The sequence below is a fragment of the Aplidium turbinatum genome, chromosome 9 (assembly GCF_918807975.1).
Source record: "Aplidium turbinatum chromosome 9, kaAplTurb1.1, whole genome shotgun sequence".
NCBI classification, from domain to species: domain Eukaryota; kingdom Metazoa; phylum Chordata; class Ascidiacea; order Aplousobranchia; family Polyclinidae; genus Aplidium; species Aplidium turbinatum.
The window spans coordinates 4,998,202-5,015,210 of record NC_137480.1 but is presented as its reverse complement, the minus strand read 5'-3'; the positions used below and the strand labels follow the sequence as shown (position 1 = coordinate 5,015,210).

Here is a 17,009-nt window from a genome sequence, read left to right as displayed (position 1 = left end):
CACTATTACAAGTGCAAGTTCAAAAGTTTTTGTCCAAATGGAACACCCTAGTGAGCACTGCGGCACCAAACAGGTGCACAGTACTCTGCTGAAGAGTAGACAAGGGCTAAGGCTGCTATACGCAAAGTGTCAGCCCTCGCCCCCCAGCTAGAGCCTGCCAGGCGCTTGAGTAGCGCAGCGCGGACATGTGAGTTTCTTGCGCAGTGACACCACAGGGTTCGATCTTAACGCTAGTCCACTAGCCAATGGCTAGTGAAAATTTGCGCGGACTAGTAGAAATGTTGCAGTACTAGTCCGATTGGCTAGTGAAAATGTTCGCCGCTAAGAAGAGCGTGTTGTCACTGTGTGTGTAATTGTGTAATATTAATACGTCCCCAAGCTTGAACATTTTTACAAGCAATATTTTATTTGACTTTTATTTCGTTTCTTCCCCTCTTCTTTGGATTGCTACCTTGTCGTAGTTGAAGAGCTCGTGTGCCTCCGTGACCTAACGAGTTATGCTGACCCAACAGGCCAGACAGGTTTGACGCTGACGGTACAGGCCTAACCAAACGCAATCCATCCAATAGTCCACTTTTTTTGACAGTGAACGAATATTGTATCACCCTGGCGAGTGGCATGTCATCTCGTACTACAGATGCACACAATGTAATATTACAACATAAATAAATATTAAGCACACACCGCATGCCACATTTATTTTTTTATGTTTTAAAATTGCATTGTTTGCGTCTGTAGTACAAGAAGGTGTTTTTGTGCGTATTGTTGCTCTCTTGTGCGTACTGAAATCTGAAAGCCTTTACTTTGGTTAGTTTCAGTTAAGCCAAAACACTTATCTTAATACATCATCAGACAAGTGAAAAGTCAGTAAACTGGTCGGACTAGTGAAAAATCGTGCGGGCTAGTAAAAACGGGAAGCAACTAGTCCTAGTGAAGGTGGGCTAGTGAAAAAAAAAGTTAAGATCGACCCCTGCACCAGATGGTAGCCGTATGTGAGCGATCTGTCCAGTGTCACCCCAAGATATCTTGGTTCAAGGCAGAATGACAGATTTTCCGTTGTTCTGGACATGTAGCTCACGATCAGCTTCCCGATTATGGAGGTGGAAAGCTGCTGCCACAGTTTTGGTTTCGTTGAGTTTCAGTCGCCAGTTCTGGAGATAGGCTGAGAGAGTTTTCATGTCCTGGCTCAAGGTGTCTTCTAGATTTTTCCATGACTTTGTGGAGTGGAGAATTGCCAGGTTGTCCGCATAAGCATAGTTTGCGGAGACCGTAGTCGGCAGGTTGTGGGTGTAGATGTTGAAAAGAAGTGGAGCCAGGACCGATCCCTGTGGGACACCGTTTTTCAGGCGTCTCAGTCTGCTTCGCCGTGAGCTACCGGTGGTGAGGGTGAAGCTTCGATTCCTGATAAGTTCCATAATCATATGAACCATATGTCGGTCAGGAAGCAGGCGAAGTAGCTTGCAAGTAAGGCCGCGATGCCATACGGTGTCATAGGCAGCTGTAAGATCTAGAAAGACAGCGTCGGCCTTCTTTTTTGCCTCAAAGCAGTTTTCAATGTCTTGGGTTAAGAGTGTGACCTGATCTACGGTGGATTTTCCGCGCCGAAACCCAGCTTGCTCATTTGGAAGGAGCGGGTCGATGATTGAGTTGACCCGTGCGTAGATCAGTCTTTTGAGGATCTTGAAAGGAACACAGAGGAGGGATATCGGACGATAACTCCTTGGGTCCTCTGGTGGCTTGTGAGGCATAGGGATCGCAACTACTAAAGCTCTTCTCCAGATTTTTGGGATTGTGAGGTGGTGCAGGCAGGAAGAGAGGAATCTACGTAACCAGGACTTTAGGGCATGGCCAGCATGGAGCACAAGCTCAGGGCAGATCTTATCCGGCCCTGGAGACTTGTGTGGTTTCACTAGGCGGAGGGCGGTGGCGAATTCCTCTGGGGTGAAGTCTCCAGAGATTGCTTCCTCGTGTGGTGTTTCCACTCGCCAAAGGGCAGATACTTCCTTGGCAACAAGGCGGGATGCCTTGCGGTCCTTTGTCTTGTAGACCCCGTTCTGCACTAGCTGGGAAGCGATGGCATTAGCAGAAACAGGTCACTGACGAGGGGAGTTTGCTGAGCGCCCAGTGAGGTTGTTGATGATGCTCCATTCTTTGTGGCTTGAGTGTGAGAAGTCGATGGTTTGGACAGCTTCGTTCTTTGCTCAAGCTTCTTTGTGTCCAGCCGCTCAAGTAGTCTGGTGGCGGCGGTGTTAGAAGCAGCACCACTTGTGGCGCTTAGGTAGGAGCGATAGAGAGCTTCACACTCAGAGTCCCAGCATGGTGTATAGCTGGTTTGATGGCCACGTGGTATTGTGACCTTTACCGCAGTTATTATGGCATTGCAGAAGTCCTGGTATGCCTCGTCTGCGTTGCATGTTTCAGGTGATGGTAACTTTGCAGCAGACTCATTGGTCGGGAGGGTGTATTGATTCCAATCGGCTTTTTTGAAGTTCTATCGCTTCACCGGTGAACTCGGGACAGGAGCCACAAGTTTTGGGGCGATGATGAGGGACAGTCGGTGTTGGGACCGCGGGAACTTCTCAAGCACACGTCTGTCTGGAAGAGAGCTGTCGACACTCGCGAAGGCCAAGTCAGGGTTTATCCCTGTTTCCCAGCGGCCGGAGTGGAATCTGGCTGGTTCCTTTGGGTTGAATATGAAGGCAATATGGTTTGTAGAGGCCCAGTCAGCCAGCAATTTTCCGTCGCTGCTTGTGTTGTTGTAGCCCCAGTCAATGTGCTGGCAGTTGAAATCGCCAGCGTAGAGACTGGGGGAGGGGAACGTTGGAAGGGATGGTGGCAACATTCGCGAGGGTGGGGGCTTGTAGATGTTGACGATGTTGTAGTCTGAGATACAAATGCACACCTACTCAATCTCAGCATCAATTGGAGATTGGTCGACAAAGGTCCACTTCATGCACAAACGTGGCAATGCAGTGCTTCCTTCTTAAGGTAGACCCGGCCAGCATGTAGTTGGGAATAGCTAGCCTATCTGCAGAGGTGCAGTGGGTCTCTTGGAGGAGGATGACGAGGGCCCGGTTGGTATGGGCAAGCTGCTTCACAAATTTGATCTTGCTTGTTGTGTAGCCTTCTATGTTGAGCTGCAGAATGGTGGGGAGTCTGAACTTGTCCATTGCCCCTTGCAGCTGTGCCGTCCGGGTGGAGGCTCTTGGTTGACAAGTTTCGTTTGGCATCTGCTTGGGTGCAGATGTTACTCACAGGATGGGGCACGAGGAGCCACTTGTCATCCATCCCAAATGGACCAGTACACTGATAGTGATTATTACATAACTAAAGGTTTTACAGGATTACACAAGTTTTGATATTAAAACTCAAATACCAAATTGGTAAAAATAGATTACGTTACAGCGTTTGCCTTAGAAGTTTCAGTAGTTTTGAAGTGTATACTGAAATATTGTTAAGTTTTATGCAATGGCTACGTTTTTTGGAGAGATTTTACCTGTTGTGTCGAGAGCAGTTGATGATAATGATGATGAAGATTTTGTATTGATGTAAGTATGAAATTATTCGATTGATTGATCATATTTATTCTTCAACCAAAAAAGAACGTTTTAAAGCTTGATGCAAATAATAGGTTAACAAAATTTGAAAAAAAATTTTAATCGAGAATGGGAGTAACTTTTCTTAGACCACAATTTGCTGCTGATTTCAAATCTGGCGCTAGTTTTGCTCTAGCACATCAGGTTTTAAAGTTATTGGTCTGAAAATTTTTGACCAGAAACGTCAATATTGCGTTCAAATACCGATTTTGTTGCTACAATTTTCAAATTTAGATTAGCTTCAGAGAGCAGAGTGTTTCAGATTTGTGCATTGCTTTCACAGATTCAACACTATTTAGTTGCATATGTATGCATAGACACTAGAGTGCAAAAAATGCCTCTTAAACCTTGTCTGAGGTACTAAATACTTGAGCTAGCACAATACTGAAGTGTCAGGTTTTTGAGCTCCCTGTAGTATATTTCAAACAGTCATGGTTGACGCTGAATGTGCGCTTCAAACAAGCTACACAAGATCAGCTGCAACACCTTGCATACATCAAATAACCAACAAACAAAAACACAAGAAAAACGCTCAGCATGATATCAAAGATAGTGTTTAGACTGTTGCAATGACACTTAGACATTGCTGCATTAAAATCGCTGGACATATGATTTTCGTTTAGGTGTACATGTTGGATCATCGCGATCCAGCAGTAATCACCCATCATCCTTTTGTTCCAGAACCCTTGATAGCGTGCTTCCATGCTTTGGATATCTTGGTGAAACCTTTCACCTTGTTCATCACTCACTGCACCAAGGTTCTCAGGGAAAAAGTCCAGGTGGGAATGAAGAAAATGAATCTTGAGGGACATGCGGCAGCCCATGTCATTGTAAGTTGAGAGCAATCTTTCAACACCTTTTCTGAAGGAAGCAGCCTTGAAATTTCCCAAAAAGTTAGAGCATAACCATTCAAAGGATTGCCATGCTCGACATTCTGATGAAGTGAGTGATTTTTCAAAGTCAGTATCTTTTAAAACTTTTCGAATCTGTAGACCAACAAATATTCCTTCTTTAAGCTTTGCATGACTTAGTTTTGGAAGTTTCTTACAGAGGTACAGAAAACCGTTTGAATTTGATTTGCCCATTGCTTTCACAAAATTCTTCATCAAGCCGAGTTTGATATGTGACGGCGGCAAAAGAATTTTGTCAGGATTAACTAGCGGGACATTTTGGACACTTTCTTTTCCAGGATTGTAGGAGCTTCTTGTTGGGCAATCCTTTTTCTGGTAGTGCTCAGTAGTAGCGCGACTATCCCATAGACACAAGAAACAACAGTACTTTGTAAATCCCCCTTGCATCCCCATTAAGATTCCAATCATTTTCAGATCTCCACAAATACTCCACTCATAATCCCTGTAATTAATAGCATTGAGAAGAATTTCGATGTTTTCATAAGATTCCTTTAGGTGCACCGAGTGTGCTATGGGAATGAATGGCTTTTCATTTCCGTTATGTAAAAGAACAGCTTTCAGGCTTCTTTTCGAGGAATCGATGAAAAATCGCCACTCATGAGGATTGTGAACTTCTCCCAATTTGTGAAAAAGTTCTTCAATATCATGACAAAAGCACAGGGGGCCATCAACTTTAAACAAAGCAGCGAGGTCTTTGTTTCGTTTTCTGTAATGGCTCACTACAACACCTTCCTCAACCAGATTTCGCTCTTTTAATCTTGACGCAAGGATTTCTGGCTTTTGCTTTGAAAGGCCAAGGTCTCTAATCAAATCATTGAGGTGCTCCTGGGAAAATAACTGTGGCTTGCCTTCTTCTTCTTCTTGATACTCAGAACTTGTTGATGAGAGTTCGCTTAATGAAGCGACGTCATCACCATCACTTTCAATGGAATCTAGGCCTCCCTGTGGAGGTAAAGGTGGACATGGTTTCATCATGAAGAATCGGCCGGCGAGCAGATTCTAAGTTTGGATAAGTTATTTTGTCCCTTTGCTTGAAAGAAAATCCTTTTACTTTTGTGATGCAAAAATAGCAATCTTGGTAGTGGTCTTTTGGTTCTTGCCAAATCATTGGAACTGCAAATGGCATAGACAATGATCGTTTGTTCAACCAGTTATGCAACGCATGGGCACAAGTAACGCATATTTTATGAGGAGCCCAGGTCTTGTCTAGATCACCAAGTGGACAGCCAAAATATGCCATGTATATTTTCTTGATATCTTGAGTTATATTTCTTTGCTGGTTTTTGCTAGTAAATCTACCACAAATATAGCAAAAAAGATCTGGATGATTTGTGATTTTTCGTCTTGACATAGCTATTTTGAAAACAGTGCACGGTATTCTAAAATGCTGCAAACAAATGTTATTTTAGTAGGCTAGCCTGGGCTACATTGAACTCAAACTTATAAATTGATGTAAGTTGTCGTAGTGTCAATGTTCGTAGACACTAGGGTTCAGTTTCTAGTAGATGCTGATAAACGCAAGTTTTCTAACTTGTTGATCGTCTTTCGTCTCAATCTCTCACGATCGTTTGTTCGATCGTTAGCTTAGAACTATTACTTGATCCATTCATGCAATGTTCATATACGAAGCCGAAAAATTGTACGGCTCCAGCTCATCAATTGTACGGCTTATCATTGTTTTATTATGACGTCACACTTAATTTGCGAATAAAAAAACTGCTTTACTTGCCTGTAAATGTGGCATGTCTTCAAAATTTTAAAATTAGAATATCTAGAAAACATGATGTGCTAGGAAAAAAATAAAGACATTTTTGAAATCAGCGCACGAAATGCTTCTAGAATAAATCAATCACGAGCTCGATTAAAATTTGCTGTTGACCAGTGATTACCTGAAAGCTGGCTTAAACAAAAATTGATTTGAATAGGCGGTGGGCTATATCCGTCTATCCGTGCACTAGCAAGTATTTAATAGCTTGTACTAATGTACTTGCACAATCTAGTATTGACATGTAGTTACTACAATTTTGCTTTTTTTTATTACAGAGAACCTCGCTTGGAATGGGTTCCTAATTCTGGCTATGCGAGTGCCAAATTTTTCCAAGCAAATAGTCTAGTGCTTGCTGTTGGTAGTGTGGCTACAGGTAATGCTTAAATATGCATTAAAGCTAGAAAGCATAACAATTTTTAGTTCTAAATCAACTGTTAATTGATGTGTATCTTACCATGTGTCTTTAATTGACTTTGGCAACATGTAAACTGTACAGTGCAGGCTTCTAAGCTCTCAATGGACATGACCATCGAAAAACATTAAATGACATATAAATGTAACAACCATGCCGGGAGTCCATGTTTAGTTGCTGATCTGCAAGCCAACATTTTTCCATATATACGGTACGGTATACTTCTGTATGTGAAACATTTTTCTCTTCATTTACATTTGTAACTTTTTTCACAAATAAAACAAACACTTTGACACACCAACAAGAAATAATGCCGACAAAAGTTTTATGAAACCCACTGACTATCGACCTATCAAAACTCGAAAACTAGCTTTACACTAGTCTACTGGGGAAGTTGTGCATTTGAATAAGTCAGCAAATATTTTTTATGCGCTTGTTTGTGTTGTTCTTATGCGAGTGAGTGAATGCATAAACAATTAAACATGATATTATGCAGACTAAATGCTTATTGAAATACACTTTTTTTAATACTTACCAGGCCCTTAGTATTGAAGTATAACATGATTTTATAGACAATTTTTAGTGATTGATATACCGTATAATATGTATCGAGTTTTTGCATTCCTCTGGAGGTGTCAATATAGGTAAATTATTCTGAATAATGTCAGTTTGTAGCACAGATTTTCATAACTGTATCATGAGTTTATTCAGTAGCACTAATTTACCAGGCCCAGTTCAAACAAAAGTTGTCCAACTGTGACAGAGTTGCATTAAGTGTCAGTGACTTCACATCTGCAATCATGACATCACAACAGAACCTCAACTGTTGGGTGCAAAAAGGCTCTGGAAAGCCATGCTTGGTCGCCAGAAAAATAAAGGTGTTTAGAGGCCTGCATCAAATTTACAAGTGTACCTCCATCTCAAGGTTTAGAAATATAATCTTTTCAACAGATATGGCTGGTGAAGTTAGATTAACAAGTTTTCATCCTGGATGTATAGTCAGCTGTATAGTGTATATAAGTGATTGGTGATAATATCTTACTAACTCTCGGCAAGTTATTGTTTCATTTCCTACATGCAGCTGTGTTTTGGCCAACTAATTTGTGGCATACCAAACTGCGACCAACTGTCGCAAACACTGTAGCGGTACTTATATGCTGTGTGGCCTTTCACTACTTATAGCTGGCTGGCTGACATTGACAACTTTGATTTTTCAAAGTTATTGAAATAACTAATATGTAGGCTACCACCTGTATTTCATTTATTTTCAGGCTTTGTTGAAAGTTACTGTGTGAGAAATAAAGCTTTCATTAACCTTGGTTCTATCAACCAAATCGCAAATGACAATGAATCGACAATAAACAAACAGAAAGGTATGTGATGCTTAAAAATAGACAGATGTATGGTATTAAGAGTTGTTGTATGTATCGTTGCAATGCACATAAATCACTGTTATTATTTACTTCTGGTCAATTATATATCAGTATTTGCATGGTATATGTGTGACAAGCATAATAAAAACTTATCAGAACTTTTGAGTATGGTGATTGGTGAACAATGAACATGTGAAAAAAACATTCATCATATTGTTCTAGAACATTTGTTAACCCACTAACCAGTGGTCTCAACCTTATTTGGCTTAATGCACCCTGCAAATCAACAAAAGATTTGGCGGCACCCAAAGCCAAACCAAAAAGTTTCTGCATTAAATAAAAATAATTTTGAAAAGAGTTTTTGCCAAAACAAAACTAACTACAGTTCCATATCATATCATAAACAGTTTTATGAAGTTCATTTCAAACAAAGTCAGTGCAAAATTTGCGCTTGAGTTTTAGCGCAAATCCTTTCAATGTCTGGGCGCATGTTTGATAATGCTACTCCAATAACTTGTGGCATGCGGCACCATTGCGAAACGTAAATGGCACCTTAGGGTGCCGCGGCACCCTAGTTAAGAACCACTGCACTAACCCTTTTGTGTTGTCTTTGTGTTATTGTATTAATTGGACATTGCACTCACTCATGTAAAATTATGGGTAGTAGTCCACTCTAATTTGTGTAGCGGTCGAGAAGTGACTGCAGTCCAAAAGTTACCAGAGTTACCAAATGTTTCATTTTTTTAGGAAAAATAATGAAATCTCTGTTAAGCATTGATTAACATTAGTTTGAGTGCAACAAGTTAATTTATTGTAGTTCCAAAATTTTCGCTTTTGTATCCTTTGCCGATGCACCTGGCACTTATGGTCTGGCAGTCACTTTTCTGTAGTCACTGGCAGTCACTCCGCTTTAGCAGTTTAAAAGTTTCTACTAATTGCAAAGGGGCATGCTGTTTTGAAATTAGTGTGAGAAAACTTGCAAATGGGTAAATATTAGACAGTTAAAACTTTTTTTGCAGTTTATATAGATAGGCTTCAGAGTAAACTACAAAACTATGCAGATAAAGTCATTGGCTATGCGAAAAAAATTAAAAATTTGCAGCCATATTTTTTTCAAAGAGCTTAAAAATTTAAATAAGATATGCGTTCATACTTTGTCAATAAGTACCTTGTCTTCTCACACAATGATAGGCAAATTTGATCGTCGAAGTTAACCTCTAACTTTGGTTTCACCCTTCATAAAAAAAAATCAAAAAAATTTATTTTCACCAGTGCTGCCAGGTTATCTCAGCACAACGACCATTAATCTAGTTGACATTTTGCATGTTGGCAGTGGCGAAAAGGTAGTACTAAATGATGTAAAATAATAGTCAGGCTGTATTTATCAAATACAACTCAGACAAGCAGTTTTTCAATTTAGCCTGCCATCAAACCCAAACAAGTCTGCCTTGAATCAAATTCAAACTTTGCACATTTATTGGTGAAGACTGCCATAAGTGCTATAGAGGTCTGTGGTGAAGACTGACATATTTCAAACATTCTAAGCAATGCTTTGTTTCAAACATGTTTTTATTCAAACATAACAATGATTTTGCCACAAAGTTTTATTCTAACTTTCATCTTATTTTGGTGAAGTTGTTGCAACCATCAAATCTGGCAAACTTCATTTGGTCACTTCTGGTCTGGCCATAACTTCTAGACTGCGTATACAAGGTCTAAAAGTTACTGTAACTTCTGGACTGCAGAAACTCCTGGACCGTTACACCGGTAGTCTATTAAGGTGTGATCACAAGCGAATAGAGATAAATATTGTATTCTATTAATGGAATAATTCAATGGAAAACAACTCTATTTCTTGTGACTCAGAAACTGCTATATTTTCGGTGTATTTGAAAGCTACAGATGATGCTAATGTTGTCTTTTGTACTTGCAATTCCTACTTAGCTCCGGACAAACTGTGGTCTTACAAAGAAAAAGTAAGTTTGGTTTGATTGTAGATGTTCGTATACATTTCTGCTCAATTAATAACAAAACGTTTTTGCTACAGTATTGTACGGAATGGCCCGTTTCGGTGAGTCTGATTCGGTGAGCCCGATTCGGTGAGTCCGATCCCTTAACGGGGGATTTTTTCAATTTTTTTTTTTTAATTATCGAGTACCGTAACCTAATTATCATTGCCGTTTAGGGTTAGAGGTTAGGAACTCACCGAATCGGACTCACCGAATCGGACTCACCGAATAGTACCAGACCCAGTATATGCATTAACAAAATGTTTACTCATTATACGTTAGGGTGATTCATAAATTGATTTTTTTTTTAATTCAATGGGGCACCCCCTTTTGTATCGTGTCAATACCTGAAAAAATAATCCTGTCAAATTTTTAGGGCAATCGAAAGCATTTTTAAGGTGGCTACCGACTTTGAAAGCTGCACATAATACACAAATGGGTCATTCCCTGTCAACTCAACAGGGTGTGCAAGCTCGACCCTCTTAGATTTTCTTGAAATTTACACTAAAGTTTCATATTGATGTATAATGATTAATGAATACAAAAAAAAATTTCAGCTCATTATCTCAAGACGTTTAGAAATTACAGCCCTTCAAAAGTCACCAAGGTCCCTCAAAATGTGTTCGCATGTACAATTGTACATTTTCCTCCATGTTGGGTCTTCATAACTTTTAATCTAAAGCATTTACAAAGCTGAAATTTGGTATTCTGATTAAGAAGCAGCCCTAGTTTTCATATTTACTACCAAAATTGCTAATTTCCAATTAGTTTTAGACATAGAACTTTTCAAAAATTGAAATTTTTTACATTTGAAAATTTTTTATTAATTTTTGATGTCCGCTATCTCCCAAACCAATAATCACAGAACTACCATTTTGCATATCATTAATCTATACTAGTTGATAATTAACCCCCATGAGACTGACACCAAACAAATGTAAAATTATTGAAGTTTGGAGGGTGCAAAGAAGAAGCCCGAACCATCTTTACACCCTCCAAACTTCAATAATTTCACATTTGTTTGGTGTCAGTCTCATGGGGGTTAATTATCAACTAGTATAGATTAATGATATGCAAAATGGTAGTTCTGTGATTATTGGTTTGGGAGATAGCGGACATCAAAAATTGATAAAAAAATTTCAAATGTAAAAAAATTCAATTTTTGAAAAGTTGTATATCTAAAACTAATTTGAAATTAGCAATTTTGGTAGTAGATATGAAAACTAGGGCTGCTTCTTAATCAGAATACCAAATTTCAGCTTTGTAAATGCTTTAGATTAAAAGTTATGAAGACCCAAACATGGAGGAAAATGTACAATTGTACATGCGAACACATTTTGAGAGACCTTGGTGACTTTGAAGGGCTGTAATTTCTAAACGTCTTGAGATAATGAGCTGAGATTTTTTTTGTGTTTATTATACATCAATATGAAACTTTAGTGTGAATTTCAAGAAAATCTAAGAGGGTCGAGCTTGCACACCCTGTTGAGTTGACAGGGAATGACCCATTTGTGTATTACGTGCAGCTTTCAAAGTCGGTAGCAACCTTAAAAATGCTTTCGATTGCTCTAAAAATTTGACAGGATTATTTTTTCAGGTATTGACACGATACAAAAGGGGGTGCCCCATTGAATTAAAAAAAATTTCAATTTATGAATCACCCTATTATACGTGGTTCACTTTGCAGCTTTTTTCTCTGGAGTTTCTCTCTGAAATCAAAGAAGTAGTAGTTTTAAACTCTTCTTCAACGCACGAATATTTCCATCATGATATACAAGTATCGGAAATTCCGTTTGTGAAATCTATATGCACAACATCATACAAGAGACTAAATCTTTTGTTCCCATACCTTGAACAACCCAATATGATCAAAGGTTTATCAGCTGCAGGTACAATTTTTGCAACAGTTAGGTAACGTACCAGTAACATAAGTACTAGACTTTTCAAAAACTAAATTTTTTACCTTCATATTTGAATGACAACGCACAATGCCTTGCTGTACAGTATTTGAATACTTTCACTCTTAGTTTTCTTTGATGTTTGGTTTTTCTTTGCTATTAAACAAATTTCAATGTGTCTATGCTATTTAGTGCTCAAATATTATATTGTGAGAATGAGATGTAATCTAATTCTACAGTATATACATCACTAATTTGAAAATGAAATGTTCATTTATGTTATATATGTGTATTTTTTCTCAATGTGTAAATTGTTCTAACGCTTTACAAAAAGTCAATACCGGTACATTACAGTCTTGACAACATGTGAAGTGAAACGGATTCCAGCTGCGTTATATACCTGTTACAGCGATACCATAAGTTTGAGCATTTCATCGATTAATGCGTTTTTTCCACTGCTACACCACAAAGCTTTCATTGTAGAAGGGGTATGTTTTGGTTAACTTGATTGCTTTGATTTTCTGCTAAATTGTGCTTACTTTTATTGTGAATCTCACAGTGTGGTTTGAAGTCACTGGCTTATACCATGAAATCTAAGTTGCAAATCATCAAGGCAGTGGTGCTGCAAATTTAGTCTACCGTATTTAGCTCTAGTACTTTAAGTTCAAGTGAACATTAAATTTTGTTTGTGTGTTTTTTGCATTATTTGTTTTCTGACAGCAGGTCGTATATGATATATGTATATAATCATTTTTTGTTAAGAACAAGTTTATGCAAAGTGGTTGTTAAACAATAAACACTCCCACCACTTTTACATCGGTAGCCTACAAGCTATTTTTTAGTATGTTAGTTTCTCTTTTTTTTAATCAAATTGTTGCTTATATTGGTGTCTGATGATGGGGGAAAAAGCAGAGGAGTCTGCCTTTACGAATGCTAGTAAATATCTTGCCAAAACACAGCTACATGCCTTTAAACCAACGTCAATTGTGGCCATTTGTGTCACAATCGATGCTTTTAACAAGTGGCTATGCTTTTTTTAATTTCAGGATAACATTGAACCCGTCAAACACATGAAAGCATTGATATCGCTTGAAGGATCAGAACATGCGTTGTATACTTAGCACACCATCATTGGAAAGAGATAAGATGGACACAAGACAAGTCATTGTGTGCTGTTGAAATTGATCAGTGAGCTAACGTTTGTTAGCATGTTTCCTCTGGTGTCGCCTTTGCGAGCTACATTGTAATGATGTTTCAAAATGTTATTTAAAAACAATCTACCTGGTTAGGCAGGGAAAGTAAGGGACTGATAAACCTTTTTTTAACTTTTATGATTTTGTCTACACATGCTCACTTCACTTTTTTTATGAATAGCAATGTATGTAAGGTATGATATATTTTTTAATATCTTTATTGGACATTGGTTTGGATCAATTTTGCTTTTTCTTGCTGCCTCCCCATTCCCCAATCTATAATATAGTACCATTTTTTTATTTTTAAAGCAGCAACCAAAAAAACACTTAATGCTTTGTGTCATTGATAAGTGGAGGTGGTGAGTTCGCAGCAAGGTTGTTACTTTTTCTAAATTAGTTATTCAATACAATACCGCTACGCCACATTCTGACAAAGAAAAATAAATTAAAATGAAATTTAACGAAAAATGTTTGAATATTAAATTATAATGTTTGCTCACACAAAATTGACATATATCTTACGTCACCGTCTGTATGCAAACTTAGAATATATTCGAATCATCAACTATTAGAAAATTCCGAATCCAACGACGCCTTCTGTTTATTTAGAGAATTTTGTATTTCATTCCACAATATCGTTTCTTTTGCATTCCGACAAAGAAAAATAAATTAAAATGAAATTTAGTAAAAAATGTTTGAACTATTAAATTAAAATGTTTGCTCACATAAAACTGACATGTATCCTATTCCTACGTCATCGTCTGCATGCAAACTTAGAATATATATATTCGAATCTTTAACCATTAGAAAATTCCAATCCCTAGTTTAACAAGTCAATACAATCAATCAATGTCAAATAACGAAACAAACAAAAAACAACAGTTCATGCGTCCATTTGGAAATTATGGCTGATGCCACATAGGAAGTCCCACATGGACTGAGGTGGAGCATTGCTATGCCCATTAAGGCGATTTGAAATTTCAAAAATTATGAAGAATCAAAATTTAACTTATCAATCAAGCAACCTTTAACCTTTCCTAACACTAATTCAAGGCAGATTTTTTTGTGTTTTGCGTAACTTTAAACATTGAGGCGATTTTATGATCAGGCGTTTGTAACAAGGACAGAGTTGCCAGAAACTAATTGTTCTAAGAATTTAACTGTGCAAAATTCTAAAAACAGAAAAATTTGGCAACCCTAAAGAGCTAAATTGCAATAAGAACCAGTGTAATGGCTACTTTTTGTTCAAAAGAAGGTTCAGCGTCTTCTGCGCAATCTTTCACAATCACTCTGGCAACCCTGCTGTTGTTCAGTCAGCAATAAATATGGCTTATTCAATATTCAACTCTATATCAAGAGTATAATCTCGATCGTCTTAAATCGTCAATCATCTGCTTTGGTGTAGGACTGCAGTAAACATAACAACATAATACTCTGTATAAATAATACACTAACATACAACAAGCTCATGCATATATATGGACTTAGTAACAACTACAAATTCAAAATCACATAGAAATGCACGACTTTAACGTTTACCTATAAAATATGTGCCAATAAAATTGCAATATTCAACCACATCAACAGAAAAAGCAATCAGAACAATATAACCGTGCTCACTAGCAAATACTAAATCGTGGTCATAGCAACAAAGTCGGATTTTGTATTTACTTTTGGAGTGACTCTCCTTGAAGCTAGTCTAGCTCGAATAAAGCTATCCCATCGTTGGTAGCCAGTCACACTTCCGCAGGCGTTGGTCACTTCCCGGATAAGGCGCTCCACAGCCTGAGTATGACAAGGAAAATGAGCGCATTCAAACTTCGTATTCTTTAAATTCGTATCCTCCCAATTAATTAACGAGCACAGTGAGTCGGCATTCCGGTTTAATTTTGGAGGTATGAATGTGCGGATGGAAACATCACCAGTGTTGTTGCCCTTACAAATGTCTTCCAAAATTCTCACAGCAAAAGATCGAATAGCAGGGTCGTCATTGCTTACCATCGCTAGAAGGAGGCTCTCACTGTGAGCATGCCACGACTTTATATAAGGAGCTACAGCTTCCCGAGTATCTGCAGGAAGAAGAGGTAGCAGCTGGACCTGACAGAGAACATGAAATGGGGTATGGTGAATGTATGGCTTGCTTTTTATGTCAAACACAGTGGAGCATAATTAGTGGCAATAAATGCTACCAACTTCTGGAGAGCATCAACAATCGTCCCCTGCAAAGCATGCTTTGACATGTAAAGACGACATAATCGACATGCGAGTGTAAGCCATCGTGAATGAGAAATTGGACTGGGCTTCAAATGCTTCAAGCTGTCTGAAATGTTTCCACCTTGAATTGATGTTACAGAAAGAAGAAGATATCTTTGATCTGTGGAAAGATCAGAGATAATCTCAGGTAGGCCTACTTGTAATTTTGGGCCTTCAATTGGCAGAAATTTTGCATCCCATTCAAGGTCTTCAAGATGCGGCAGAATTTTTCCGATTGGCTATTTGAAGGAAGCACTTCAAGAATTTGCTCCATCAAGCTTTTGGAATAAATGTCGCAATGGGAGCTCATTGGTATGCAACATGCATATATTTCATTGGAGACGGTGGCCAATGTGTCGTTCACACATGGCAATTATTCCATTATTTTTCCCAGTATTAACAGCAGTGGAGTCTGCTCCTACAACCAACCAGTTGTCGATGATGTATTCTTCCTTTAAAAATTTTGTTATTTCAACAGCTGTGGGCTCTGCAGCTTTCCCAAAAGGTGTGACATGTCCAATGTATTGGCCTCCCGGTTCTCCAACTAAAACTATGTGCTCTTTCTTTATTTGTTTCTGCCTAAAAACTTCATCCTCTTCTACAGTAACAGTTTCAATCTCCTTCCCATCGAAGAAGATACCCTGTAACTTTTCCTCTCCTCTTTTCTCTCGATCTACTTCTGTTTCTCTCTTGAAATTAAATAAAAATGAGATTTCATAATCAAACGATCAAAAATACAAAGTTCTGCAGCGGAATTCGAAGGCTGTTTGTTTGGAAAGCACCTGAAAATTAATACATTCTTTCACTTAAAATGGCATACTACCATACAGAATAGGCTGTACCAAATTTTGGTGACTTTCTTTGATTTCTTAGCAACTCTGCATAAAGTTGTGGCTCAACCACCAAATCAAAATGCCATAATTATTTTTTGGTTAGATTTTGGTTTTGGGCCTCCTCAATGCTCGTTTCCATGACAACGTGTAATAAATCACAAAATTGTTATAACTCCACAACCGCTTAAGCTAGATCAAAATTTTTTTATAAAAGCTGCAGAACAGCCAAGTTCCTATCTGTTAATACATTATAAGAGCCTAACTATTGAATTTTTTAAGTAAAATGAAAAAAACATGTTTTTGCCTATTTTTACGTTGAAAGGTGTTTGTGCAATGACAAAAATGCTATTAAGGTCAGTTATATATTCTTGATGCAATCATGAATAACACAAAAGCAGTATACAACTTCCAAGACAATGACAGTTTTACATTATAGTAAGCAGATAAGACTTTTAAAGGCATGTACTGTTGTCTACATGCTATAGCATGTTTTAACTATCATTGAATACGCATTAAAATAAATATTGCAGTTACTTTAGACATGACTAACCACCTTGTGATAATCAAACCACTCACACATGTATATCAACAATATGTTTACAACAGTGTCACAACAATTTTTAATTTCAACACTTGGATGTTGCTTTAATCTTGAAGAGACTCTTCTTTGTTACTCTTTCACTAGATGTGGCGCATCACGTTGAGAACCTCTCATTTCGGAAACCATTTTAAACAATATCTGTCGTTGTTGTGGATCTAAAGT

The 17,009-nt window shown here is 38.2% G+C and overlaps 1 protein-coding gene across 1 annotated transcript; it reads left to right on the top strand.

Annotated features, from left to right (window-relative positions):
* The first annotated feature begins 3,406 nt into the window (after positions 1 to 3,406).
* Positions 3,407 to 13,810, top strand: LOC145777684 (proteasome assembly chaperone 1-like). Its single transcript, XM_082589121.1, has 7 exons — positions 3,407 to 3,548; positions 6,551 to 6,648; positions 7,959 to 8,060; positions 9,927 to 10,036; positions 11,757 to 11,958; positions 12,322 to 12,455; positions 13,014 to 13,810. The coding sequence occupies exons 1-7, from the start codon at positions 3,469 to 3,471 to the stop codon at positions 13,086 to 13,088; spliced, it is 801 nt and encodes a 266-aa protein (XP_082445247.1). The 5' UTR covers positions 3,407 to 3,468; the 3' UTR covers positions 13,089 to 13,810.
* The last annotated feature ends 3,199 nt before the right edge of the window (positions 13,811 to 17,009 follow it).

What these genes read in the sequence shown, in the direction of transcription:
- LOC145777684 (XM_082589121.1), top strand. Translation starts at nt 3,469, where the DNA reads ATGGCTACGTTTTTTGGAGAGATTTTACCTGTTGTGTCGAGAGCAGTT. An exon ending in GATGAAGATTTTGTATTGAT is followed by an intron (nt 3,549 to 6,550) that starts GTAAGTATGAAA and finishes TTTTTATTACAG; the next exon opens with AGAACCTCGCTTGGAATGGG. An exon ending in TGTGGTCTTACAAAGAAAAA is followed by an intron (nt 10,037 to 11,756) that starts GTAAGTTTGGTT and finishes TTCACTTTGCAG; the next exon opens with CTTTTTTCTCTGGAGTTTCT.